Source organism: Amphibalanus amphitrite, unplaced genomic scaffold, assembly GCF_019059575.1.
Source record: "Amphibalanus amphitrite isolate SeventyFive unplaced genomic scaffold, NRLGWU_Aamphi_draft 000581F_arrow, whole genome shotgun sequence".
NCBI lineage: Eukaryota > Metazoa > Arthropoda > Thecostraca > Balanomorpha > Balanidae > Amphibalanus > Amphibalanus amphitrite.
In genome coordinates this window covers 233,056-260,653 of record NW_024882075.1, presented here as the reverse complement: position 1 = coordinate 260,653, position 27,598 = coordinate 233,056, and the positions used below count along the sequence as shown (strand labels likewise).

Below are 27,598 nucleotides of genomic sequence, written 5' to 3'. Positions count from 1 at the left end.
CATTCATATAGTATTTGGGCGATACCTTTACCTGAAACATCATCTAGGCTCAGCGATTGAGGAAGAAGAAAAGTACATTAAAATGGTGTAAAGAATGAACAGTTAGGTATATGTGGTCCACCTGGCACATACACACCGATGTTTTCTTTCAAAGAAAACGATGCTTTTGAAGAAAACATGGACCAATGATTTCTTTCAACGCACGTTTTTGCTAAATTTCGAACCGAGCCATTTAAGCTGCTGAACGCGACGCCTTCAATTAGTCAGTCATGTTTTCTTACAAGTCATTCTCATCCCCGCAGGGTTTACCTTCAGCTTCCCCATGATCCAGAAGTCGCTGGACGTGGGAATACTGCAGACTTGGACCAAGTCCTTCAAGGCGTCCGGCTGCGTGGGCCAGGACGTCGTCAAGATGCTGAACGAAGCGCTGCATAGGCGCGGGGACATCAACGTCGACGTCGTCGCCATCATGAATGACACAACAGGTGAGCATCCTGATGAGCAGCGATGTGTTTGAGGTAGGTTGGGGTTGGATTTGTGTCGTCTTATAGCATGTCGTTAGATATTTAGTTGGTGTTACAGCGGCCAGGGTAACGACGACTTAGTAGGAAATGTTTTCTTACATGCTCACTGGGCTTGCGATTTGATAATTTCAAATATAAATGAATGAACAGCAATGAATAACCTTTCCACAATGCCATACGGGTGGCATCAGGAACTATACAGAAACACCCGATTGCGTTGTCCGACAATGCAGTATTTTGGTTATGATACGCTGTTTCTTGTTCTCACATTCAGTACCAATCTGACGACAGAATTACGCTGGACTAGCGCATTCAGCCATATCTTATCTCCAGCTCACATTACTCGGCACATTGCACACAAACGCACACACACTACACAACCAGCAAATACGACAAACTAATGCGCATTTCTGGTATGTAATAATTCCGATAACCTGCTGCCTAGCTCGTCGCATTGTGTGGTGTGCTTTCCTTCACAAAAACGACTTCGTCCATCTATCCTCCAAAGCGACCAATGCTGCGTACCGAACAATAAAAGGGGTTTTCCCCGGTGTCCAGGAATAAATGCGTACATCCGTGCTACCGTAGCCATTAATCCTGCATCTAGGCATGGCACGACGGAGAACGACTAGTCTGGTAAAAATAGACCTGGCCTAGGACTCCGGCAGCGTGTCCGTACAATCTGTTGCCCATATCATGCGCCAGATCTTCCCTCCCCCGCCTCAAAGACCTTCCCCAACAGCAAAATACCATCTTGAAGCTACAAGACAATACAATAGTTTAATTAGATGATTTCAAAGGGGAAAAGTGGATGCGAACAAACGGAAGGCTTTCTTTATCTAAGAAGCTCATTGCCATGACTCAATAAACTATTCGCTGAATGCCAAATATAAAAGGAAACGGTTAAATAGATAAAATTGGTCAAGTTTCGAAATTACACACATTCACTCGGGCGTCGTTTCCTAGCTCTCACTTTTTCCTCGCCCCATTCGCGATTTTAATGACCGTTTCAATTGCTCGAAGTCAAATGGCCTTTCCCTACTCCAACGCAACAAAAACCGCACCCTCGACACCCATTTCAGCAGCAGCAGCCCTCCCAGCAGTGCGCCCTGTGCCACTTCTCTCTGTGTTAACCATATTTGCTCGCTCATTTGGCATTGACATTTGTCGAGGACTGGCGTTCTTTGCGTACCCATTCACTGACATGGTCACACCGCCTTTTGCACACCGACTGAATACCCGCGCAGAAAGTAGCACTAACTCCCGTGTCATTTATCCTCGACCGGGCGAACGTGGGGGTCGATCGATATATCCACCCCACCCCCATCGGCCCCACCCCCTGCGCCGAGGGTGAGGGTGAATGTTGTCGGGTTTGACTCGACGCAGAGACGTTGACCTCGACAAAAATAGAGCGCCGCGGACGATAAAACGCCGTGTTGAGCTAGGACGGGTGCTATGCAGAATTAACGTGTGGCGACGACACGCAAGTCTTTCACACTCCATAGCGAAAAATAGCAAATGAAGCACTACGAGTGCGGATAAGACCGTACAAATGCATTCAGGAATCTATAGAAACGTGTATATTGCGTCGCCTGTGAAATGAAACACCATTAGTAACTGACGGCTTAATGATGCTCATTATCCAGCCAACACTAACCAGTAGCCAATGTTTGACACCAATTGACATTCCCTCCAATGAAACACGACGGGTTGGAGTGCTCGCTAACACCTATACCGAGGCCCCGGTACGCGAGCTGGCAGCGTGCCAAATGTCAGGCGCCGGGCCTCTTCAGTGACCTTGATGCTACCGGTTTTGGGGTTCGACACTCATAGGATTTATGCAATCTGATACATTTACAATGAGCGTGTGCGTCTTCGCTCATGGCTGACGTGCTAGAAAAGGAGTGGCCTTGCTAGCAACGCACATGCGATGAATTCGAAATGGGTGCAAACGAATTCACAGTGATTTTAATCAAGCCGCAAAACTCCATCGCTTTCCCCAAAGCAAACTGCCGTTTGACCTTTGCTCAGACAAATCCTAAATAGTTTTATAATTGAATATCAGTGCCGGTTTTCCATTCGACCGAATTTCGTTGCCAACCGCTCCGTTGCTGGCACGTGGTCCCAAACCACGTGCTGCCCCGCCCCTCTGTCTGCATTCCGATCCACCCCGCTCGAGCTGGATTCCAGTCTACCCCTCCCCAGTCACGCCACCGTCATACAACCGCTGCCGTGTTTAGATTCGTCAGATTAACCCGCGCCCTGCTGGGGGTCCTGGATTTCCACGCCCTGCTGGGGGGGGGGGGTGTTTGAACACCCCCCCTTCTAACTCGGCTCCTGGGCCACGTAGCGATACGCGGAAGGCGGCGTTCGAAAGAACGTCAAAAATAATGACGAAATCACTTCGGTCAATTTTTTGGTCAGGGCAAAGGTCAGGTCACCAGAGGTCATTGAAGGCAAATTTTCGCCGATTTCCAGGTCAAATGTCGAAAATTTCCAAGAAGCCAACGCATAACTCGGGAACCAATAGAGCTACAGCGCCGCGGAAAAGCGCATTCGATAGCCCTATTAACGCCCTTTCTGAGTAATACTCTCAGATTTGACCTAACGTCAACGGTTTTGCCTGCAGGGGGCAAAAACTGCAAAAATAGCCGATTTTTTCGAAAACAGTTTTTCTGCAATAACTTTTGACCCAAGCCTTGTACGAGCTTACTTTTACCGCCATCGTGTTCCTCTCGTCAAGACGCATCGAATGAACTATAACTTGACCTTGAAGGGTCAACTTGAAAATTTGACCTCAGGTCAAGGTCATGACCTGACCGGAAAGGGTCATGTTGCATATCAGTCGATCCGTATCGTCGAGCTGAACACATCTAAGGCGTTTTCATCGCTCTAGAATGCCTCTATCAAAAGTTATTTGCGAAAAACTGTTAGATGCCATTCGTGACCTGAGATGACCTCAGGGCATAAACAAGGGTCACGGACACCATTTTCAAGTTCAGTGTGTCTAAAACACTTGTAATTCGGTGTTTGGGAGTGTTTATAATGTCTTTCATCCAAAAGAGGCTCATTTCAATTTTCTCCCATTGACTTATAATGGGGAGGTCGCAAAATTGACCTGACCTTAGGTCATCGATATCAAAATTCTGAGATATACATTTTGTACATGCTATTGCCCTTAGCAACCGCTGAAAGTTTCAAAGCGATCGGTCACTCGGTGTAGCTATGACAGACATTGAAAGTTTTTATGAGGTGAGGTCACTTCAAGTGACCTGGTGACCTGACCTTGAATGACCTTGGTCTGAAATTTTCACAACATGTGTAGAATTGATGTATGATAAGGTGTACCAAAAACGGCGGCGCTCCGCGCCGCCGTTTTTGAGATATTCGCGAAAAACCACAAGGGGGGGTGTTCAAACACCCCCCCCCCCAGCAGGGCGCGGGTTAATGCTGGCAAACTCGTGCGCCGAAGCGGCGGGATATCTCCTCACCCCGTCCCCATGGGATTGGACCATCCCTTCGACGTGCCCCCACCGGGCCCCCAGCGGGCCTCCAACGCCCAATGGGCCCCCGACTAGCCGCGGTGCTATGCGGAATTTCACCAGACTCGCTGCGACCTCGAGTGATGTGCAGCCTACATGACCTCCATAACACAAACTTTGGAGCGAAAGCATGCCGGCGGACCTTTTGCAATGATAGGGCATAGTTGCAGCCATGGGTGGGGAGGGGGAGGGGTCATCCAGGGGTGGGAGGGGAAGGGAGGGGAGCAGAGGGGAGTTTATGGTCGTAAACGCTGTCGTGTGTTTGCGTGGCGCCAGATGGGCGCCGTGCTGGTCGGTGACATGCAGATAAGAATGTCTGACATTTCAACACGCGACCATAAGTTGTCTGAGCCAATTGCTGTTGATATTTTCACTAGAGGCGTTTCTGATTTTCATTTTTATCTCGTATTGTCGGCTATTGGCAACCATAACTTATAGGGGTTTGTTATGGAGATGTATAACTTATGCAGGGTTTGATGTCGTATTTTTACGTTGAACAGAATTGGGAACAACTTGTTGGAAGAGTGCCACGGCCCACGAAAATGTCTATTTTTGAAGGAAACATGTTGTAGATTTCTTTTGTGCGGGCTATGACTATCTGGTGGTGACTGCAAACTTTAATTGAGATGAACTGGAGGGCACAGACACTAACAGACCACACATGGGGCTCCGTTTCCGCATACCCGAGTCATTAGATAATAAACATTTTGCCATATGGCTGGGCAGGCGATACAGCCTGCTGGAAATGTTACAAAACTTGCCTCCGGATTAAGAAATATCCGCCGTTAATTTAGAAAGAACGATGGACGCTAAGTTTCATGTTACGTTCTGGTAACCTGGAAAAAAAATAATAAATATATTTTACAAATTCGTCGGTGCTCATTCGTTCTCTTATGAAAAACCACGCGCGCGAAAACGAGACATCCGTTGTAAATTCCGTCCGCCTTTTTGCGTGATAATTCTCCTTCCTCGGAATTACTGCTGAAATGGAAACCGTTCCACATCCGTCGGCGTCCAAAAGTGTCGCGTGTTGCCACCCGGTCAATCTCTGGGAACCATGGTTCAGACTCGGGACCTCCTTCTGGCTCGCTCCCATGCGGCACAGCCGTGGTGGGACGGATTTTACAACGGAACCCAGCTGCCGACACGAAAATATAGCTGTCGTGGGCGAACCGGAAATTCGTTTTATTACACAAGCCTGAGTGGCACTGTGAAAGGATGTATTTCGGGTCTTTTGTGCTACGGAGACTTTATACTCTGGTGCCTTGTAAATGGACGAAATCAGTTGGATTTCAAGCGGATATTCCCTAGCAAACGCTCACAAGCAGCTTACGTTACCACTATCATTAGTTCACGAATCATTGATGTCAACAAAAAGGGTGTCAAACAGATGCAGATTGATCTCCGAAATCCCAACTAAGCTATTCATTTCTCCAAACGACGCGGCCAAAAAATGTCCGAAAACAATTATTGGTGTCCGGCTTTCAAACAGTGTCAGTAGTCTATGTTTGATATCCCATCAAAAGCAAATGTTCGCCCCAGATAACCTATGAAATGTGCATACGCCATGTTACCCTGAATTGGCAGAGTGACCTTATCTTCATTGCGTTTTTCTTTTTACTCTGACCTTTGGTCGCTATTTGAACGGGCCTAAGAAATTTAGCTAAGAAATAAAAATAATTTTGTGCAATATGCTGCAGTTGCGCACAAGTATAAGGTGTATTAATGACACACTCTCGCACATTTACTCTTCCGTGACTCATCCTGAGCGTACCAAGAGACCCAGCTCTGACCTGACCTCCCTCCCCTTTCAGGCACTCTGGTGCAGGGTGCCTCTCAGGACCAGCATTGCGCCATCGGTGTTATTCTGGGCACGGGTAGCAACGCCGCCTACATTGAGAGGGTGGACCGGGTGAAAAAGTGGGACCACCACCAGAACGGAATCAAAGAGGTGCGGAGTGTGAATGAGTAGCGTGGATATTTGTAGACGGATGAGTTCATGGATAGCTGAGTGAATGAGGGTTTCCCATGTGTTTGGTGGAGTGATCGTTACACACGAGTTACAAATAGCTGACCAAGCTGATAACATTTTGCTGCTTTTGCCATTTTTTGTTGTGTTCGACTTGAGGAAGATACTGGAATCGTGTTTGAATGGTTGATGGAAAATAATTATTACTGTAGTCATCCAATATGCATGCATTCCTGAAAATGATACGCTGTTAACCATGAGCTCTGTCATTCCACGATATGAGCACCAAATAGACATTGTCTACTCCTAGCTCATAACCTGAACCTGAACCTGAACCTGAGCTAATGCTGTTTGCTAATAATAGCTCTGTCGCCCAATCCTTACCGGCCCAATCTGGATGCCTTCACAGGTGGTCATTGACGTCGAGTGGGGCGCATTCGGTGATAACGGAGTGCTCGACTTTGTGCGGACGGATGTCGACAGAGCAGTGGATGACCTATCACTGCTGGTCAGCTCCTTCACGTGAGTTTGTCCGCGTGTTGGTCAACTCCTTCACGTGAGTTTGTCCGCGTGTTGGTCAACTCCTTCACGTGAGTTTGTCCGCGTGTTGGTCAACTCCTTCACGTGAGTTTGTCCGTGTTGGTGAAATTATTCACGTGAGTTAGTTCTTGCTGATGAACTGCTTCACGTGAGCTAGTCTTTGCCGGTCAACTTCTTCACGTTAGTCTTTTTCAACCGTGAACCGAACATCTTGCCGTGAGGCGTGAGTTAATATTTTGATTTGTCCTTCATGGAATTAATCCGTAATAAACACACCATCAATGCAAACTTACAGATCATTGTGTTCTTTGCTGAGTTAAATAGATGCTTCTTACGGGAAATATTGAACAAAGTGTAAACTTGATTAGACTTAATATGCTAATTTATGTTATCAAAACTTCACCTATTCTACAGGTTTCAGAAAACCTTCACGGGAAAGCGCCTCATTAGTGCCAACTTGGCGTCATTTTTACATGCTAATTATTACCACGAACTTTTATTTCCCCCGGCAGGTTTGAGAAGTACTTTTCGGGGAAGTACCTTGGCGAGGTGTTCCGTCAGTGTATGCTGAAGGCGCACCGTGATGGGGTGCTCTTCGAGACCGTATCGGAGAAACTGAACACCGCCAACAGCTGCACCACAAAGCATGTGTCCATGCTGGAGAAGTGAGTGAAAAGGGAGAGGGGGAGGGGAGGGGAGGGAGAGGGAGAGGGAGAGCTGGTAGGGTAGTGTTAGATGGACAAAGTGAAGTGTGAGATAGAGAGGAGAGAGGAGATAGGAACATTGGATAATTTTCCGATATCCCCAATTTTAGGGGGTGTTTTGTATTCACCAGCGCACAGTCGGCTGAATTTCCCCTTCATGGAGTACAAAATCAGAAATATCTGTTTCAAGGATTCGGTATGAAAGATTCGGTACTCATTCACAGATTATAGCTCCACAAGGTTTTTTACGGAGCGAGCGAAGCGAGCGTAGTCATATATGGCCTTGGCGTAGTCTTTCCTTAGATTAACGGAAATTTCTGAGTGTGAGCGGCCGGCCGGCCGGCCGTGCGGACGCTTTTGCGAGGCTTATATCTCAGCAACCACTTGACCGATTTACATGGGGTAATTTTTGTAGGGTAGCTTCATTCCTTCTACCAAGTATTGGACTATTCCCGATGCATGTGGGTGACCCCTTATGCACGTGCCACGCGCAAAACGAAGAGGTGTCAGTTTTGTAATTGTTGCAATATCTCGGTAACTACTTGGCCGATTGCGCTGAAAGTTGGCATGTAGGTAGGCACCCACTAGGCACTGCATATCCATGTGCCAGAGTCGGGGTGCTGCTACACGTGCGCACGTGCAGGGGTCGTTTCCAGATCTCGAGAACGGCTGGACCGATGGCGGTCAAATTTAGTACATGGTTAGGGACCAGTTAGTGGGGTGCCGTACACAAGTCAGTTGGGACCCATTCTGCACGTGCGCACGTGCAGGGTGCCGCTTCCAGATCTCGAGAACGGCTGGGCCGATTGTGCTCAAACTTGGCACATCGCTAGAGACCGGTTAGTAGGGTGCCGTGCACAAGTCAGTTGGAGGTACCCCTCGAAATTTTGCACGTGCAAGGCTCACCCTCTCGCTCGCTCCGTTAGTCGCCCCAAAAGGCGCTATACTGGTATCTATAATTCAAAAGTCAGGTCGACGAGGTCCACTGCGACGTCTCGGCGCCTTACGTAAGTCCATTTCCAGTGAAACGAAAATGTCAATTCCGCATCCATTGCAAAGTGGCTGCCAAATATCATCAGGTACAAACTTCCATCTCATTCGGCGCAAATGCCAATGCCATGTACCGCCTAACTCTTCCCCGAGTCTCGAATATCCATTCAATTATTGCTAATCTCGGACCCTATGAATGGACCCAACTTATCTCCCAGTGACTTCATATTCCAGATAAATCGTGACCTGACCTAATCCTGGCGCATTCAAGCAGCTGCTCACAAATCACCCCGATATTGCATCCACACGGTCTCTCTAAGGCCTGTCTATGCCTTTCTGGGATCCGTTTTGCACCCATTGGCGTCGCCTTTTGAGGTCAATCTTGCCCGGCTTTTGGGAGAATCTTGGGCCTCAAGTGAGCCGTCGCTTCAAAGTTCATGATATTAAAGGCTTAGCCTAACAAGTTCGTGTTTTTTGCCTGTCGCTACATTGGAAAAAAAAGACGAAACAATGATGGTGGTGCAAAAAAAATAATTGATTCAGTTATTCCTGGCCGTATTGAATCGTGGATAAGCAGCCGCGCATGCTCGTAGTTACTGCGAATAGTTAATAAGGTTTTAAAACTTAAATAATTTAAAACATGAGCTTCTATATTTGTCGAAGCATCTACTTTGCATGTACTGTCTGTCACTTAAGACAAACTCCTATCGGCGCCACCAATCTCCCATTTACACCACTTGGTTCAACTGAGCAATCAGAAGTTTCGGCCTCCGACTCACTGGGACCGATCGGCCCAATTTCTGAGGTCGGCCCCGGCACGTTGTGTCCATTGGACGTCCTCCATCACTGTCTGGTGGAGACGTAGCGCCCCACTCTAGGAATCCCTGACCCGCGTCGGCAACGTCGGCACGCGTCGGTACCGTCGTCGTTTTCGACGATAGCAGCGACGGTGGCCGGTGACGACGGATAAGCCCAGAAGGCCATGAGACCGGGTAGCAGCGACAAGAATCGTTCGCCTGAAGTCGACATCAATTGGAGAGATCCGACTGTTCTAAGCCGATAGATGATAAGGACACATTTCGAGCCGGAGCCAATTAAGCGTCGCCTTTTTCCTCAGAAGTCGCTGCCGTACGGTAATTGACAGTTTTTGCGACTTGTGGCAGAGACCAAGTGAAATCGGTGTGAGGGGTTAAAGTGTAGAGTGGTTTTTTGGATACAATAGACATTAAACATCCGGCATTTGATAGTCCCATGCTCAGAATATCCCGATCAGGTAATAAGAATCAGATCTTCAATGATCCCGATCAGTGAGCTCCACGTAAAATGAGTTTTGACTTCGAACGCCAACCGAAATAACCATGACTTAATTTAGGAAACCAATGAAACTCTCGTATTTTCGGCGGCCGATTGCCGCTCTGCCGTCGGCACGGGGCCTCTCACTCCGTGGGTCAGTCCGCAGTCGGTGTAGCCGCTATATTCGGGGCCAGTCCAGAGGTCCAGCGTCTATGACGTCACCACAGAGGCGGATCCAGGCCGGGAAATAGGGTAGGTCCCCGGCTCCTCCCTCAGCCTTTTTACTTACCTGGAATCGACGTCCTATTTTGTGTCTGTGGCGGTGTGTTGGGTAATTTACGCCCGATGTCCTTGCTGCTCCTTTAGTGATCGATCTCCCGAGGTGTCCTTCCTTTTCCGTGTCTCCTCTTTTATCTCGTCGCTGTTATCCATCTTGCGCTGATGTTCTGTCTTCCACTGAGCCTGAGACAAAAACTCGAGTCAGTAAAATGTCGACGAGCTACACAATCAACCAGCTGATGTGCTTCTTTTACCGAATCTTAGAAATTAGGTAACTATAAATAATAAATCCTTCCACATTCATTCTAAAGCTTTACTAAAACTGGACGAATCCCAAATCTTCCCTGACAATCCCGGAGAACTCTGAGCGTCCCCTTACCACCGCCTCTGGGCGCCGAGATCGTCCGTCGGTGTCGGGTCATATTCACCACGAGCCATTCGTTTCCCGGGGGGCGGGTCACTTGTCTGTCATCAATTCCCCGTGGTGGTGGCGCTAGCGGAAACGATTTTCGCTCTATACGGCTGCGAGCTTACTGGTCTTGGGAGGCCCGCCGTGGTGGTGGAGACTGGTATTTTTAATTTGTTGCAATTACGATTTTACGTTTTTAATGTCTCCTCCTTGATTAGTTTTTTGAGAGTTGCAGATTGATAACAATTTACAACTGTCACATAGCTATGAGCCATTTTCAATTTGCATCAGTAGGATGAATGGGGTTTATTTCTAAATTCGTTTAGTGCTTGCTGAATGTAAGGCATGATGTGATCATGCCTTACACGGGCCATGATGTGATCATGGCCCGTGGCCGAAAATTCATCTAAAACAAAAAATACATGAGTGAAAAGTATAATTTTGTAAGGAGGTCATTTAAAATGTTTATTTCTAGTTCGGTTCTGATCGGTTACAAACATAAGTTTCGCTTCCGATACAGAATCGCAATCTGTTACCAAGGCCGTGCCCGTAAGGGACTAAAGGAATGGAGGGTGGGGAGAGGGAGGGAAGGAAGGAGAGAGAGAGAGAGAGAGAGAGAGAGAGAGAGAGAGAGAGAGAGAGAGGGAGAGGGTAGAGGGTAAGCCCACTGAGCCCCGAAGATAAGTGATGGATATTGCATGTCGATGAGATGTGTGCGACTGGTGTGATCCCCGGCTTTGGCCGTCTTGTCGCGGGGTTTCTGGATGATTTGGTCATGTGGAATGGGTCGGCTCAAAAGGCCTTTACCATAAACACCACCACAGCAGAACTGTTCTTATCACGAAACCATTTCTATATGTATTTGTATATCTTTTGAGTGTTACCAAACACTTTTGCCAGCACCCTGTGACCTAAGACCACCCGTCTTTAACTAAAAACTGAAGTGAAGTACCTAGCCCTAACTCATCCAACAATTATTCTCTCCTTCGATAGGTAGGCATGGACCGTTCGCCTTGCGACCACATTGTGATCAGCCGTGCTTCGAATCACTCTGTGTGACACTGACAGCACAAGCTACCTTCAGAGTAATAATTCATTCATGGCACATTACCTCCCCCTCCCTAATTCATCATGCCCCCTCCCCTTCCCCCACCTCATGCAGCCTGACCAGTGTCGTCACCTAGCGCCGACTGATTGAACCTCTGTTTCACCAGGGACACGATAGATGGCACTGGCCACCACCTGGAGGCGGTGATGGAGGAGCTCCAGCAGACTCACAGCGCCGCCGATCTGGTGGTGCTGCGCTACATCTGTGCGCTCATCACCGTCCGGGCGGCCGTGCTCGTGTCAGCCTGTGAGTTTTGTATGATAATTTCAGCATGTGCTTACCTTTTACATCCCAGCTCGTCCCGAGATCTTATAGGAAATTTCAGCATGTGATTTTTATCATTACAAATTTCAACCAGTGTTTTTCTAGGTACAAATTTCAGCCAGCGATCACTTTCTACACCCAAGCCCAGACTGTCCGTTTTATGTAAAGTGCACATGTGCGTCATACTGTCGGCCGTGGTGCTGAAATCGCAGGCCTATGGCTATATTTACTGACTGCTTTGAGTCTCAATTTCCGTCTTGTACGCCTCATCGGGCGAGCTTGCCATTCTCTCAATGGATCATCCAATTCCAGGTGGCCCTCTCTCCTTCCTGCCCTTCTCAAGCCCCACTGACTCTTATCTTATCCCACCGCTATATCCAAACCTGCCTCTCGATCCTCCCGTGCTCTCCCCACTAACTCCCTCCCTCTTTCCATGGCAGGTATATCGGTGCTTCTGAAGCGCATTGACCGTGACGATTGCAGTATAGCGGTCGACGGAACCCTGTTCAAACTGCACCCGAGACTGGCCAGCCTCATGGAGACAGCTATCGCTGTGCTGGCTCCCAAACACAAGGTAAGGCCGTTTAACAAAAAAGGCGAAACACTCGGTCTTCAAAAATTGATTATGTGCCTACTTAGTTGTTTTTATGTGCGAATGGACGATCATATGCTTGTAGATGTCTACCAAGTCCCACACATAATTTACCTATCGTTCACAATTAAGTATGCTAGACAGTAACTTAGGTGTTGGCTACAGTCATGTCAAGTCGATCTCTGACCGCCAACATCTTGCTCATGGCTGCTGACGGTTGAACACTGACTGACGCATTCTATCCTTTATTCTTTTCAGTTTCACCTGTTCTTGGCTGAGGACGGCAGCGGCAAAGGAGCGGCCCTGGTAGCCGCCGTGGCCAAGAGACTACGCAACCGAAAATGAAACCACACGAAGACTAGCGTAGGGGTGTGAAAGTGGACCGCAGAATTGGTGATTTTTCGGTAAAAATCGCTGTGAAAAGTCAGCAGATCTGACTGCCAGGCGCTGGACAGTGGTTAGGATGTCAGCCGGTTTTGAGAGACGCCGAGAAAGTCGTGGATTGTCTAAGAAAGTCGCCAGATCTGGGGATTTTGCGTCGCTGTGATGTCAATTTTGCTGCAACTTGGTGATGCGAATCAGAGTGTCGATGCGTCAAAGACGAATAATTAATTGTTCGTATAGTGATGACAAGCCTCACAACACGCGACTTGTTGATTTGTACAGCTGGATGGACTCGTAGCTCAATGTTCTTGTACAAGAAGATTTAAATAGTTTTCTTTCTGCAAAGATTTGACAAGATGAGACTATAGAGAGTTATGATCGTTGCCAAGCGAAAGTGAAGTTACTGTTTAATAGCACGTGCATATCTGCGAAAAGGCGATGAATGAATGAAACATTTTAAGAGAATGACAAAGATACGGATGAAGCAACAATTTATTTCTTTTGAAATACGTAGCAACAGCCCCGTAAAATTGCAATAGTGATTCGCTCACAGCGATCTATTGATAAAAAGTGTCGTTGGATAAACGAAAGTGTCGTTTTGTAGACAACATGCCGGTAGGTTCGTTGTTAGGAATGGTGATACATGTATGCTGTGTTGGGGTTTTGTAGTGAAAATGCATGCGTTTTTATTAGTAATTCTTGTCATTGCTCAGAGTGTGGGATGAACGATTTTCATGTGGACTGTCGGGAACTGTGCAATGTTGACTTATTTTCGTGAGAACAGTGTGTGTGATTTGTTTTGAGAGAATGCCTCACAGTGTAAAGCAGAAGTGTGAGAATTGAGCCAGTGTTGTATAATGCTTCGCAATAACGCTACCGTTTTATCCGTTTTTTTTTTTTTTAATCAGCAAGCACTATAAAGAGGTCGAAACGGTATAAAGAGATTAGTTGAGTCTGCCGGAATACCTTCACAAATCCGTTCATTTAAACAACCGGGGTTAAAGTGCCTTGCAGAATGCAGTGTTGGTATTGCCAACAAGTCATTTTCGTAACAAAACGACTTCTTGATCGAAATATTGTGACTGTTCGCACTGGCAGATTTCGAAACTTGTTCGAAACGAAACAACTTGTTCTGATGATCGCGCCAAGACTTTATAATCGTGTGTTTCAAAATTAGGTGCGAACTGCGAGCGCCAAGGGATACTAAGGGCAACGTACATACTACATTATGTGGTAACTGTTAGACACATGAAACAGTTCGTGTCAGAAAGTTGTTTGTGTGAGGGTAGTGAAGGCAGTGTGGTGGGTTTATATTTGTAGTAAGTGTGATTCCGATGATGTGTTTGGATGAGCAGATAATTGGATGGTGAACTGAGCGCAATTTCTGGTGAGACACGTCGCGACGTATTTTTTCTAATAAATCTAGTGAAAATAATGCTCAAATTAGTATGCAAAGAAATGAGTGCAGTGGAGAAAGGAGAGAGGAGGGAGAGAGAGAGAGAGAGAGAGGGAGAGCGAGAGAGAGAGAGAGAGAGAGAGAGAGAGAGAGAGAGAGAGAGAGAGAGAGAGAGAGAGAGAGAGAGAGAGAGAGAGAGAGAGAGAGAGAGAGAGAGAGAGAAAGAGAAGAGCTTGGGAACACAAGGGAGAGGAAGGGCTGAAAAGGAGAAACTCAAAGAGCCGAGAGAGGATGATGTTTCACGGCCGTTCGTGACTATCGAGTATCTAACAATTGTTTAGACTCGCTTGAAAGTTAAAAAAGTCAATAGAAGGCGGACAAAATCAGGATATTCCAATTCGTTTTCCTCTCTTTCCACCGCGCCCCGTCATCGTCAAAGAGCGAACACCGTCTCGTCTCACCATCCCAATCTGAATCCTGATCCAACCGAAACACGAAGTCGCATGCCTGCAAATGGCCACAGCCACACTCACATAGGATGACAACTGACAACTGACAGCACAATGGCTGGGGCTAATGACCAGAGTCCAGAGGCCAGTTTACCTACGGAAAAATAGCCGCCTGCCGGAATCTTTTGCCTAAAGACCGCTTCACGCGATGGACACGTAACAGTAAGCGGAGAGGGTGTTACCGTTTACGCTCCGTAGGAAGCGCCTTGGTAGGAAGCGATCTTTAGACAATGTGAAGCGGTCTATGTGAGGCGGTCAAGGCAAAAAATTCCGGCAAGCTGCTTTTTTCTGTTGGTAAAACTGGCCCCAGCGCCCCAGCTCTGGCCCGACCCCGAGGCGGCATTTCCTTATATGGAAGAGAAGGGCCACTACTTCCGCCTTCGGCCATGTTTGTTTTGGTTTCGTGTGTCAAGGCCAATCATCAGCAGAAGACCATTGGTGCCCGAGGCCACGAACTAAAGTAGAAACACGATACATCAATTGAAAGAGATATTGCCCACCTGTTAAGTGGGATCCAGTCCATCTTTAGCGGCTTGATTCACCAATTTTATCCCCTTTTACATCACACACAATCACACAACACTTATTACGCAAGAACTGATTATTTACCTGATATTTCCGGTTTCAGCTGTTGACATGACGAAAAGCAAAACCGATAAAGGCAACTAAGAGGAAAAAATTGTGAAAATTAATGATACAATATTTTATGATAATCAAAATTGTATAATATTTTGTTGGGAGCATCAAATTTCATTAGAAATTCGCTTTTTCTGCTTGATTGACTTCCTGCTTTACGAACCAATGATTACAGCTGTCGCTAATAGGTGTCGCTAGTAGGTATACTGAGTGCTGCCTGAACCTGTCCTCAATAGATGTCGCCAGCTTACTGTCTCGAAATCGAAGCTGTCTCAATAGATATCGCTAGCGTTGATTCCTCGCCGAACTGGTTATCAGAGGTGCAAAAACCCGCGTACGCGCGTACCAGGGTACGTGACACAGAAGACAAAAAATCAGTGAAAAAAAAAACACATTAACAAAAAAAAATCCTCAACAGAAATGAAATTTCATGTTTCTTTCATCGACAAATAGGTACCTATTTCCTGAAAAGTTGCATCTCTAACCCATCTCTTGTGCCGCCCGCATCATCCGCCGTTCCTAGCGCCCAAGTCGGCCAGCTGCCCCGAACATTGCCGTCGGCCAATCGCTGCCAATCACGTGAAAGTTTCAGTCCCGTACTTCAATGTTTTAGCCCCATAGGAGTACGCGCACGCCCGTACGTGACACAACCTTTAAAGAATGTTCAGCGGACTGACGTGACACTACCTTTACAGCTGGTTTCTATGGCAACTGCATTGACGACCACTGAGAAGACAAAAAACAAAATAACGCTAGCAGCTAGCGAAATTCAGAACAGTTTTCCTTGTTCGCATGACACTCAAGCACCTAATAAATTACTTGTTTGATTGACGACAACTTAACGAAAAATTATTTTTGAGACAAAACCTATTTTCTACGCTCCAATTTATTTATTTTGAGTATTAACTGGCAAATTGCTTCCTTTCTGCTGTTTTATGACAAAACTCATGAGTTCTTGAAGTACTTGCATGCTTTTTCAAACCAATGCGAACCTTGAACCGGCGCAGAAACGGCGTGCGTGTCCCACGGCTACGCGCTACATGCGTTAGATGCGTGATGTGCTGTTATTTTTGTGCGTTTAACGTTTTGAGTATAGAGCGCAGTGAGGTTTGCGTTGGTTGAGACTCAAGACTTGGATTTCAGTCAAGCCCTAGGCCTGACTTTTTGCTGGATGGACTCCATCAAATAAAAGTAGATTTCGCATAGTGATCAAGCTCAGCTGTATGTAGGCATTCGTAAAAATGGTGTTTCCTTCAAGGGAAAAAGTGTTTTGTGGCTACCCAGGGTGTAACTTTAATGGCCAGCGCCGGTCGCTCAAATGTCACAACAAACGAGTTCATGGAGGTCAGCCTGTGAAGATCAGCAACAGTTCGTTCGGCACTGGCGGACGCTGGTGTAGCTGGATTCATGAAAAGGCAAATCAAAATGGTAAGTGTTTGAAAGAAGCAATAGTGTAAATAATTTGACATAACAGTTACCTACTAGGATTAACTTCCATTATCCGAGATGCATCCATAGCCTGGATATCAACTATAGTTTGAGTTCAGACATGGTCTTACACTTCAACTTGGTAGTTGAACATGGAATCATCAGGGCCATTCCCCTGGATATAAAAAATGTGGGTGTAAAGGGCTACCCAGTTCCAAAATTGCTCTTTTTTTAAGTGAGACCCAAGGTCATTCAATAAATGTGAAGATGAAGTTTGGGTATTAGTATATATTAGGACCGAGTGGTGGACCCCTGTGTCCCATTAGATGTAGCCAGCACACCCAAGTGGGTTGCATTAGGTATGGGCTGATATGGGCAGCCCGGCAGGTGGATCCCAGTGGGTTTTGTTACATGGCTCCAACTGGACTGGGTCCCATGTGGGACAGCCCAGATTGGTGGGTCCCGCATGGGCTACATCTGGGGCCTGCATGCTGGACCCACCTGGGTGGTAGGAATCTGGACTGTCCCACGTGGGACCCAGTTGGAGCCGTGTGACAAAACCCACTGGGACCCACAATCAGTGTTTCATTTTTCAGCCTTTTTGGTGGCAAATCACACCTAATGGGGAAAATATTTTCATCCCTAAAATATGAATGACCAACTTTACTTCATCTCTGAAAAGAGTTTCATGTATTCCCAACAGCCAGTTCACTTGTCACTTGACAGTTGATCCACCCACATCCTTTTATTCCACACCCTGTCAAGATCCTGACATGAAATCCTGGTTTATCAGTTAGCATAAAAATTGGCATTACACCATTTTGCAAAAATACTGCAGTTATTTACTTTCTTTTTTTTTCATCCTAGGATTTTTTCTTCATCGGCACACCCAACCAATATCCAATCTTAGAACACTGCCCACAATCCACATGGTCTGGCGTCTGCTCATACCAAACCTATATGGGACCCACTTGGGGGTGTGCTGGCTGGGTAGTGGGTAGGTACTTATCAAGCATTCCATGTCAGTATTGTCAGTTTTCTTTAGAAATATTGTGCAGTGTGCACGGAAGGTCCATGTCAGTTATTAAGATTCCCATGATGAAATTGTCATAAAAAAGTAGTTGCCCTGTAGTTCTAAGCTTATTTATGCAGGATCTTCTGGCATGCAAGATCAGATCCATTTTCTGACTATCTGTAACAGTCAATCTACCTACTTTATCTTGCACTGGAACTTCATTCAATGAAATTTGGAAGGGATCAAAGGGCAGTGCTGAACCATGCACTTGAGGTTGTTGTTATTCTCAAGCTATGGCATGAATACCTACTATTGAGTGCCATTTCCTTTTTATGACAATGTAATAATGTACCAATCACTGTCCAGTAAAAATATTTGGAAAATCGACGTTCTCCAAATTTTTACTCTTATCCTCCATCTACTTGTGATGTCAGTTGGACTGGTTGGGGTGCCAGGCAGTGCCATTTCCACCATTTTATTGTTCCATTCAGAGGGCAATGCCACCCTTTCCCTTTTCTTGCACTATTGTCTATCCAGTTCAAACAATAAACATTTAAGGTTTTCCAGTGGGTAGACCTAAGTGAGATCTGTAAGCTATGTCAAACAAACAAGTTGTTTCAATTAGAACTTTAAAAAGCTTGTACAAAGCTACTGCTCAAACCATGGTCTTTGTTATTGACTATGTCTTCCCTGCCTCCTCTTTTCTTGCAGCAGCATCCACTGAAAGTTGTCCCGAGGCTGCAGTTTGTGAGGGACGTCGTCCTGTGCCCAGCAGCAGTAGCGCCCCATCAGAAGGGCGCTCTTTTGTTGAAAGCTCCACTGATACACGCTGCAATGCTGTGGCATCCAAGAGTTGCCCTGTGGTCTTCAAGACTCGCCCAGTTCCACTGAGGTCTGAGAGACTTCCCAGCGTCGCAATCTCCGAGAGGGTGCAACTGGCTGTCATCCCAAAAAGGGCTGAATGTAAGCATCTGTTCACTGAATGCTCATTGTTGACCTTGTGTTGAGTTGTGTGTCTTGTGCTTGTATATAACATTTTACCGTCAAGCTACATTCTTTAAGCTAAGATAATGCAGCAAAATTTGATTGACCTTTATTGTTCCCAGTTACTCCTGGCCCAGCTGGTGAACAGGTGACGACTGGGCGCCAAAAACGACACCTCGATTCTTCCTCTGCCTCGGAGTGCCCAGCCAAAAAGCGCCTGGTCACTCCGTTCTCTGCTGAGCTGGACAGCGGAGCCGTCCCTGCGGACCATGCAGCGCCGCGGCTCCCACGGCCGCCTGCCCAGGAGCTGGAGAGCGGAGCCGTTCCTGCGGACCCTGCAGCGCCGCGGCTCCCACGGCCGCCTGCCCAGGAGCTGGAGAGCGGAGCCGTCCCTGCGGACCCTGCAGCGCCGCGGCTCCCACGGCCGCCTGCCCAGGAGCTGGAGAGCGGAGCCGTTCCTGCGGACCCTGCAGCGCCGCGGTTCCCGCGGCCGCCTGCCCAGGAGCTGGAGAGCGGAGCCGTCCCTGCGGACCCTGCAGCGCCGCGGCTCGACTCTTCACTAGGTAAGTGGGGCCCAATAGGCACGCCGGTGACATGGCTTTGTGTGAACAAAGCCCAGCCGTGATCGGAAAACGGGAAAAAAAACGGGAATCCAATGTTAACTTAACAGTAGAAGCTGGAATTGCTGCAGCATTTGAATCTGCTCTACGTTTTACAGTTGGGCGTGCTTTCTGATTTAGGAGGAAGATGGACGTGATATAGAGTCTTTGTGGTCAAGGCTATCGTGATATTGGCTTGTTAGCATGGGTGTGGATTTCTGCCGAGTTTGGGTTGCCTGAGCTCTGCAATTACACGCCGGCTCAGCAGGCTTAGCTTTGGAACCGCAGCAGACGGCGCGGGTCAAGGTCATCGCTAAGGACGGCGGCGGATTTTCTACGCCTGGGTAACCCCAACTCAACAGAAATCCACTCCTATGCTTGTAAACAAAATAATCTGAGGCTTTTACATCGTGTCAGCCTGTAGTGATTTCCATTGCACTGATCACTGCCTGTATGCTCCTGCATTCAGCTGCTATGAGCTGATGTCTGATTCCTTCTTTCTCTGTTTTGTTGACAGACTCGATGAGTGACCCAGCAGACCTGGCGGCAGCGCCGCGGCTCCCACGGCCGCCTGCCCAGGAGCTGGAGAGTGGAGCTGTCCCTGCGGACCCTGCAGCGCCGCGGCCCCCACGGCCGCCTGCCCAGGAGCTGGAGAGCGGAGCCGTCCCTGCGGACCCTGCAGCGCCGCGGCTCCCACGGCCGCCTGCCCAGGAGCTGGAGAGCGGAGCCGTCCCTGCGGACCCTGCAGCGCCGCGGCTCCCACGGCCGCCTGCCCAGGAGCTGGAGAGCGGAGCCGTCCCTGCGGACCCCGCACCTGGCCAAAGTAACAGGTGCAGTGGTATGTGTTCGGCATGTGGTGCATCCTGCAGTTCCACGGGATTCTCGCCTGCAGATCGGCAGCTGTTGACTCGCATTGAACAGAGGCTGGAACATCTCACGCAGACAGTTGTGCCTGGTGACCAGCTTCGTTTTGTAGACGAGGCTCGCCGGACTCTCACTCAGCTATCGAACAGCAGTGGGCAGGCAGGTGACAGTCATCAGACACCAATGTCTGATGACCCGCAAGTGACTGCCACGCTATTGCGTTCTGGAAGGAGCATTGCAGCTATCCAGAGGGCGACCGGCGGAGATTTGATATGGGACCCATCTGGTAAATATCTCCGGTGTAAAGTCTGCGCGCCGAGTGGTGGCAAGAAGTCACACCATGGCATCTTCGCCTACGATGTAGCATGTGGCACATCGTTTGAAACGGGACAGAATCTTCCCCAACGTTTCAGGTCGCTGAAAGTCCGCGTGGGAGAACACTTCCGTTCAGGAGCCCACAGGGAGGCGAAGACAAAGCGCGCTCAAGAAGAGGCGAGGCAGAAGACTCGCGTTGTTGTGGACGCATCTGCGTCATCGCATGTCCTTCGCTCGACATATTTTGTGCTAAAAAACTCGCTTGGACATAACCTGTTTGAAGACCTAATTGTCCTTCAACACCTGAACGGAACGGAGATCGGAAACATCAATCATTCCCGAATGATGATGGCGACCGCCCGCTCCGCATTCAGTGAAGCTGTCATTGAGAAGGTAAAGGAGCGGATTGAGGAGCAGCCATGTGTATCAGTTCTGGCTGATAAAGTGACTGTCGCTCGCCGCACGGTCGACATCACGGCTGTGCTGATGCTGATGCCAGATGCCGAACCGGACGAGATCTTCCAGAGCTTCGTGGTTGGAGCCCCGATCGTGAAGCAACACGACGGTGATGGTCTCGCAGCTGACATTCGGGACACGCTGAAGAGAGTTGGCGTTGTTGCTTCAGAACAGGTCTCCGCTGTGGCGGCAGATGGGCAATACCACCACAACGATGTGCCGGCCAAACTAGCCCGCATGCTGGACGGCCACTCCGTCTTCCCAGCTGTGTGGGACCACTCCCATCTCATGAACCTGGCGGAGTCTGACGTAAGGAAGGCCGCCGAGATGGCGTGGGTCCAGGACGTGGTGGACCTGATGACGGCAGTCAGTAAGCGTTTCTCCATCGGCAAAGGCTGGGAGGATCTGGTGGCGTGCGGCGAGAAGCGTGGCCAGAGACCCCTTCGACCCAAGCTGTGGTCGGAGACCCGGTTTGCGGCGCACGCGGCTCAGGTGATCACCGTGTTTCGCCGCAATCTGCCGCTTCTGTGCGCCGCGCTCGAGGAGAGGCTGGACGCTGAGGAGGCGCCCAGAGCTGCGCAGCTGAACGAAATGAAGAAAGAGCTGGCTCAGCTGAAAGGTAAGTCATGCTTTTCGAAAACTTAGGTATGTGCTAAAGCTGTTTTTGACATGAATTTTTCCCTTTAACGATGAACGGTCACAGAAAACGAACTTAAGCATATTTGCTATGAGTCTGAGTGAAGTTCATAATTTTATGCATTTTATGCAATTAATGGGTAATAGGCATTATAACCAGATGTGATCGCCATTAATATAGGTATGGTAGTTGGTACCAACAACAGCCCTTTTGTACAGATGCGACGTTCGAGATCCGACTCCGGGCACTTGAAGACATATATTCGGTGCTGGCAACACACAGCAAGGGCGTCCAGAGCACGCGGGCTCTGCCATGGGAACGCCAAGCCAGCCAGACAAAGCTGGTTGATCTGCTGGAGCGCATGCGGGTTGCTCTCGTGGCCCAGTTCAAGAAGACGCCCACTGTGTCGGAGCTCCTGGACGTCTCAGAGAAGGAGGAGCTGTGGCCCAGTCTGCTGCAGAACAGAACAACACCACCAGCAACTGAGGTAAGCTAGCCGCTCCCATAACACGCCCGGCAATATGGGGTTACTACGTGTAACGTATGAGCAACTGCAGGCAGGGATAGTCAGGCTGGTGCCTGCTTTTCGTTTTCTATCCTACACTTGACAGTGCTGCAAATGCTGATTATTTTTTATATGCCTTTGATCAGGTTGTGATTGAGTCTTTAATTGTTATTCTTGTCAAAGAAAATGTGCGTTATTAACACTCAAATAAGCACGATCCTGTATGCTCTACGATAATCATGTAATAAGCCAGTGAGATCTAAATTTATCTGAGCCAGGTTGATCATGAGTAGTTAATGCATTTTGAATACAAGTCATGCCAGCGTGTTTGCTAGCTGTCTTGTCAGCTTCATCGTTTTGCCTATTAAACATGTCCGAGCTAAACAGCTAGCAGATATAAATAATTTCGGTACATGTTTCGTCGTTCAGTGGGGGGGGGGGGGGAGGGGGTCGGGAACTTCAAAGACGTAAGCGCTGGAGCTTTTTTTGCACGCTGCGAAGTGTTAAGCTCACGCCTCCTCGACAGGTTGCCAAGGTGGCTCGCTACTGTTCGAAGCTGACAGAGCGCCTGCAGTTCCGCGGTAGGGGGCAGGACAAGGGTGGATCTCAAAAAGGTACGTCCAACGGAGCCATCGCAGACAGCATGGACGACATCCGATGTGTGGCTGACATCCAGCAGGTGGCTGTGTCCAACACCCCGCCACAAATTCTGGCTCGTCAGGTTCACGAAGCCAGTATGAGGCTGGCTGGACGGAAGCTGGTCCCTCTGTCCTCCGTCCCCACGGCACGGCAGATCGAGGCGGGCATCGTCCTCCTCCGTGTCCATAAAGCGCGCACCAGCCCGGAGCTGTGGAAGGCGCTGGTGGACAAACGGGGCGGAGACCCGGAAGCCAGGAATTACGGGAACCTGGTGACGCGACTCTGGCTCGTAAACCCCCCAGAGAGTGTAGTCGAGTCTATGGCGAGCGTCATTGGTGAAGTGTTTGGTGAACACCGCCAGCTCGACCACACCAATGCGGCTGCTGAACTGATTGTGCGCTGGAACGGGCCAGCTCTTAGTAACGCTGGCCGCCTCATCCGCAGCGTCCAGCAGCGTCTGTCGGCCAACAACACGTTCAGATGCACACGCCGAAACGTGTCCATAACACAGGCGTTTGAGGGCACAGTTATCTCACGCCACAAAAGGGCACCTGATGCGAAGGCATGTGTATGGAAAGTTTGAGGACGTGTGTAACGCAAACCCCTGGAAAAGTCATTTACACGTACAGTCCACAGCAGAAGTAATGTGGGGTTTCAGTCATGGGTATGTTCTGTTTCTGAAGCTTAGGAACGATTAGCCAGACTACAATGAAACTTTGAATGTAGCTTATATGTATCGTCACCCTTGCAGCTGCAACTTTAGCTATTGACATCTTCTTTTCGATCACTCCGCATTAAACAATCGCCAGTCAAAGCCAACCCTTGTGATTGGTAAAACCCTACATTACTTTAGCGGTGGGCTATACCTCATCTGATAGTGTACTTCTTTGGTATGTGCGGATTTCCGGCCACGTGTAGTCATGCTGGTGGTGCTAGGTGAAAAATTTCGATGTTAAGCGGAGATTTTAGAACGAACTAGATTATCGATCAACTAATTCCACAACGTAAAAGTTCTATCTTATTCTTAAGTTCAGACAGCCCGTCATGCCTATTTAGATAGCTCCGACTGTCGCCTGTCTCGATGTCGGCGGTGCTTGATTCGCGCGGATAATATTATACGAAGGGTACCTCTGCCTGGTTTCAGTGTGTCGCAAAGCGATCATGGTGTAGTTGTATATTTTGTTATCGGCGACGGTGTATTTGAGTGGCAGTGTTTCATGCCACCAGCCATTTGTAGCTCCGGCTGTCGCCCATCTCGAAGTGTTTGCTTTGTTTGATTCGGGTGGACGAAAGTCTGTAAAGGGTGACAGGACTGCTGTTTTATTCAAACGCCTAAGGCATAGAAACATGACACTACTTGTATACTAGCTGTTTGCCTTCAGACCCTACAAGGTGTTGGACATATCAAGCTGAAATGTCATTCTTTGCAAATGTACGATTGCACCCTGGTACTAGGGCAGCATCCAAAGATTGGCGGTTCTGAAGTTATTGACCATTTTAGCTTGTAATATTATGTATGCAAATTCATTAAAATTATTTTTATTTTGGTCAGAAATGTGATGATTTATATGAGGCTACGCAACAAGTTCTCAAAATTGCGACATTCTCGATTAAGTAACAAGATTGACCCACGTGACAGAAATGGCCTGTCAGCAAAGTACGTGACAGTCTCAGAGGTTTTTGCACCTCTGCTGGTTATATAGGTATGTGGAAAGATTCGAACCATCCGTACACACTACGTGTTTGGGAGCTACATACAGCATGGCTGTAAGAGTGGTGGTAAAATTGGTGAATCAAGCCGCTAAAGATGGATTGGATCCTACTTACCAGGTGAGCAATATCACTTTCAATTGATCCGTGTTTGTACTTTAGCTGATGATTGGCCTTGACACATGGAATCCAATGCTTGGGCAACGTGAGAGTTGACGGGGCGACGGGCCCTGACAGCTCCTATTTTGGCGAGGTCGGGTGAACCCAGCTAGCAAATATCGCTATCCCTTTCATCGACTCTTACCCTCCAATGTAATCACTTAGTCGTGTAACTTTTTGTATCACTGACTTGTGTAACGTATTCCTACTTATTTGCGTAACTTGGTCCTGAATGTTGAAAAGTTGCGAAAGCCTTGAATCTCCTTGATGTTACGCCCTAACATTTTTTTCATTATGCTCAGTTTTCTAACCACTCAAAGTTTCCGCACTAATGGGTGTATAGAAAATTCGGGTGTCAAGCCCCTCCCCCTCCGCGAAGTCCTTATTTTCACCATTACAGTAATGTAGTGTCCGTGGAGAGATTAACTATTTGGGCAGCTGCCATCCTCTAAGAGTTCTATTTTTGCTGGATTTGTCCCCTGGCTCTCTGTCCCTCTCCCTCTCTCTTCTTTGTTTTCTCTTTTGTTTTTTTTCTCTTTCTCTTCCTTTCTTTCCATTTCCCTCATTCCATATGGTAAAACATTTCACATTGCAAAGTCATCTTTATTTATATACAAATTCAATCTTGGTGAGTGCCATATAATACGCTACATTCTGATATACGAGGAACTTTGTCGCCACCAATCACATGCTATACAAGCGCAGCACGACTATGCCACACGTACAAACAGCAAGGAACTCTGTCAATACGGACACAGCCTCCGATGCGCGCTCACCAATCAGATTCCGCGCCGCGGCAATCACCGGCGCGGCGGCGGCGGACGGCGGCGCGGCCCGACGCCCGGGGAGGGGGCCCCCCCTAGTCGGCCGCGCCGACCGTCCGGCGTGGTCACCAATAAAACACGGTCAGGGTGGCGTCACATCTCAACAAAACACAACAGACTAACGCGCCGCCACCGGCCGCCGCGCCACCAGCGCCGCCGCGCGGCCGATAACAGAACTATCGTTGCGCTAAAACCCCGCCCGGCGGCGCCACAGACGCCGAGATCACACCGGAGACAAAATGCTAAAAATTCATAGTGTGTTGGCGCGCGCGTGCACTGACGCACAGTCACACCTACAAACGGCTCACCAGCAATAAATAGTCCATCTCAGTCGCACATTCTCACTCTCAGTCACACGACAGCGGGGAAAGTATTTACACATGGAGCGAGCCGCCGGCCGGCCGCCCATCCGCCCCACCCCCTCCTCACTGCGCGTTCACGTATTGAAGTATGACACGACGCTCAGCGGCCCCTCATCCAGACTAGCAGAAACGAGCGCGCGGGGCGGCCCGCCACTCTCGCTCTCACTCACTCCCTCGCTCTTTCCTTCTTCGACTTTCTGACCACCGCCGCCGCCGCTGCCAGCACCGCAGAAGAATCAGAAGTAACCGCGATGACTTTAGGCAGCGGGGAGGCGGCGGCTCAGCGAAAGTCGTCACTACGGCCCTAGGGCGGTCTGTCGCATTGCCGGCTTTGTGGCTCAACAGAGTCCGAGTGAGATGAATTTCCATCATCGATAGATCCAGTGGGCTCTTTTCCGGCTCCGGTCGCCTGAGGAGCTTCCCCGGGAGCCGCGGGAGCAGCGTTGGGAGCAGCGGGAGCGGCCACGGGAGCTGCCGCGGGAGCCGCCGTGGGAGCCTCGCCCGCCGGCGTGTCCTGCGGTACAGTCTGCGTAGCCGGCGGCTGCGGCGGCGTCCACCTATCAGCGGGCTGCAGTTCGATGACGTCAGCCGGGCTCGGCTGCTGATTGGTTGCCGCCGGTATCGTCGGTGGCTCCATCTCGACCACGTGAGAGGTTGGTTGGCGCAGCCCGAACCGGGGCGTCACCTGGCCACTCGACCTGGGAACACAGAGGCCAATGTCAGCTGACGTCGACATCACAGCGTCACAATCGTCACAAAATGCGTCACAGGTCACAGGTGAGAACAAAAACACACCATAATCAGCTAAAAGTGTCACGTTATGTTGTTGATTTTGTCAAGAGTGTCAAGTCAATGTGTCGGGGTTTCACAGATGTCACACAAGATACACAGCCAAAGTGTCGGGTTACGAGCAGAATACGCGTAAGTCGTATTTAGTTCGCACCGCAGCATAATGCACAAGATATCCTGTTCATAGCCATCATAACTGTTCAGCACAAATGTTGTGCTGGGTACGCAGCCTAGCCTATGGAACAACTCACTCAATATCAGTCAATCAAACTCCATTAATTGAATAACTGAATGTTGATACGATACCTGCCAAGGGACAAATGGCTCCTGAGGTAAGAAATGACTTCCCAACCGACGGCTGACCCTTTCTTGCTAAACCACAACCCCACACCCCATACACACTAACCCACGCACCTACATCCCTCCTAACCTCTCATAGCCCCCTCACCCCCGTCTGTGTAACTTACGCCGCCGACTTGCTGCGCCGTTTGCTCCACACATAGAGCAGTCCGGATAGGAGCAGACAGACCAGCAGAGCCACGCCCGCACCTCCGGCGATCGACGCCTGCTCAACGATGGCGTCCCGGGAGCCTGGAACGAGAGGGAGAGCGGGTTAGAGCGGGGCGGGAGAGAGAGAGAGAGAGGAGTGGGGAGCACACCTCATGGGCGGAAGAGGGGTACAAGGGATAGGAGTAATTGTGGCTTGGCTTGATAACATTTGGCCGTTGACATTCGCACACAGGGTTGGGTGTGATATTCCACATAATGGTGGGCAGAAAGACATCGACTCGAAGAAAAGTGTTAATAACTATTGGCTTAACAAATGCCAACAGATTGAGTAATTTCATATCGAAGGGCACGAAAGAATGCCACATTAACCGTAAAAGAAATGACCTGTGATGTTGGAAGATGCATGGTTTTACTTAAGCACTGATCCTTTAAACGTCAGCAATTCCCGCAAAGAAAGCAGCAGGTGCCGGTAACAAAAGAAGGCCAGAGCTGAATCCGATCGTCAAATCCTACTGAATCGGCCACGAAAGACGCTAAGGCTGACACACCCTCAAAAGTACCAACGTAGCAACACCGCAGCTCAACGAACAAAAAGACAGCATGATTAAGCTAACAGCTTAAAAACCACAGAGGTAGAGCACAAAAACTTAGGACAGATTAACT

At 48.7% G+C, this 27,598-nt stretch overlaps 3 protein-coding genes across 5 annotated transcripts in view; 2 read left to right on the top strand and 1 right to left on the bottom strand.

Annotated features, from left to right (window-relative positions):
- LOC122394240 (hexokinase-1-like) overlaps positions 1-14,034 on the top strand; it is a 36,699-nt gene extending 22,665 nt beyond the window's left edge. The window contains exons 5-11 of the mRNA XM_043390980.1: positions 303-485; positions 5,881-6,017; positions 6,445-6,557; positions 7,088-7,240; positions 11,465-11,604; positions 12,063-12,196; positions 12,473-14,034. Of these exons, the coding sequence (XP_043246915.1) occupies positions 303-485; positions 5,881-6,017; positions 6,445-6,557; positions 7,088-7,240; positions 11,465-11,604; positions 12,063-12,196; positions 12,473-12,559 (947 nt within the window). The 3' untranslated portion in view covers positions 12,560-14,034. The remainder of the gene's footprint in view (positions 1-302; positions 486-5,880; positions 6,018-6,444; positions 6,558-7,087; positions 7,241-11,464; positions 11,605-12,062; positions 12,197-12,472) is intronic.
- A 1,501-nt stretch (positions 14,035-15,535) lies between these two features.
- On the top strand, positions 15,536-24,378 carry LOC122394249. Its single transcript, XM_043390987.1, has 6 exons — positions 15,536-16,567; positions 18,294-18,545; positions 18,689-19,129; positions 19,683-21,419; positions 21,656-21,924; positions 22,469-24,378. The coding sequence occupies exons 1-6, from the start codon at positions 16,381-16,383 to the stop codon at positions 23,162-23,164; spliced, it is 3,582 nt and encodes a 1,193-aa protein (XP_043246922.1). The 5' UTR covers positions 15,536-16,380; the 3' UTR covers positions 23,165-24,378.
- A 659-nt stretch (positions 24,379-25,037) lies between these two features.
- Positions 25,038-27,598, bottom strand: part of LOC122394239 (vegetative cell wall protein gp1-like) — a 47,915-nt gene continuing 45,354 nt past the window's right edge. For all 3 annotated transcript variants that reach the window (XM_043390976.1, XM_043390978.1, XM_043390979.1), the window contains 2 exons: positions 26,893-27,016; positions 25,038-26,334 (listed from right to left, as the gene is read on the bottom strand). In XM_043390976.1, the coding sequence (XP_043246911.1) occupies positions 25,941-26,334; positions 26,893-27,016 (518 nt within the window). In that variant the 3' untranslated portion in view covers positions 25,038-25,940. The remainder of the gene's footprint in view (positions 26,335-26,892; positions 27,017-27,598) is intronic.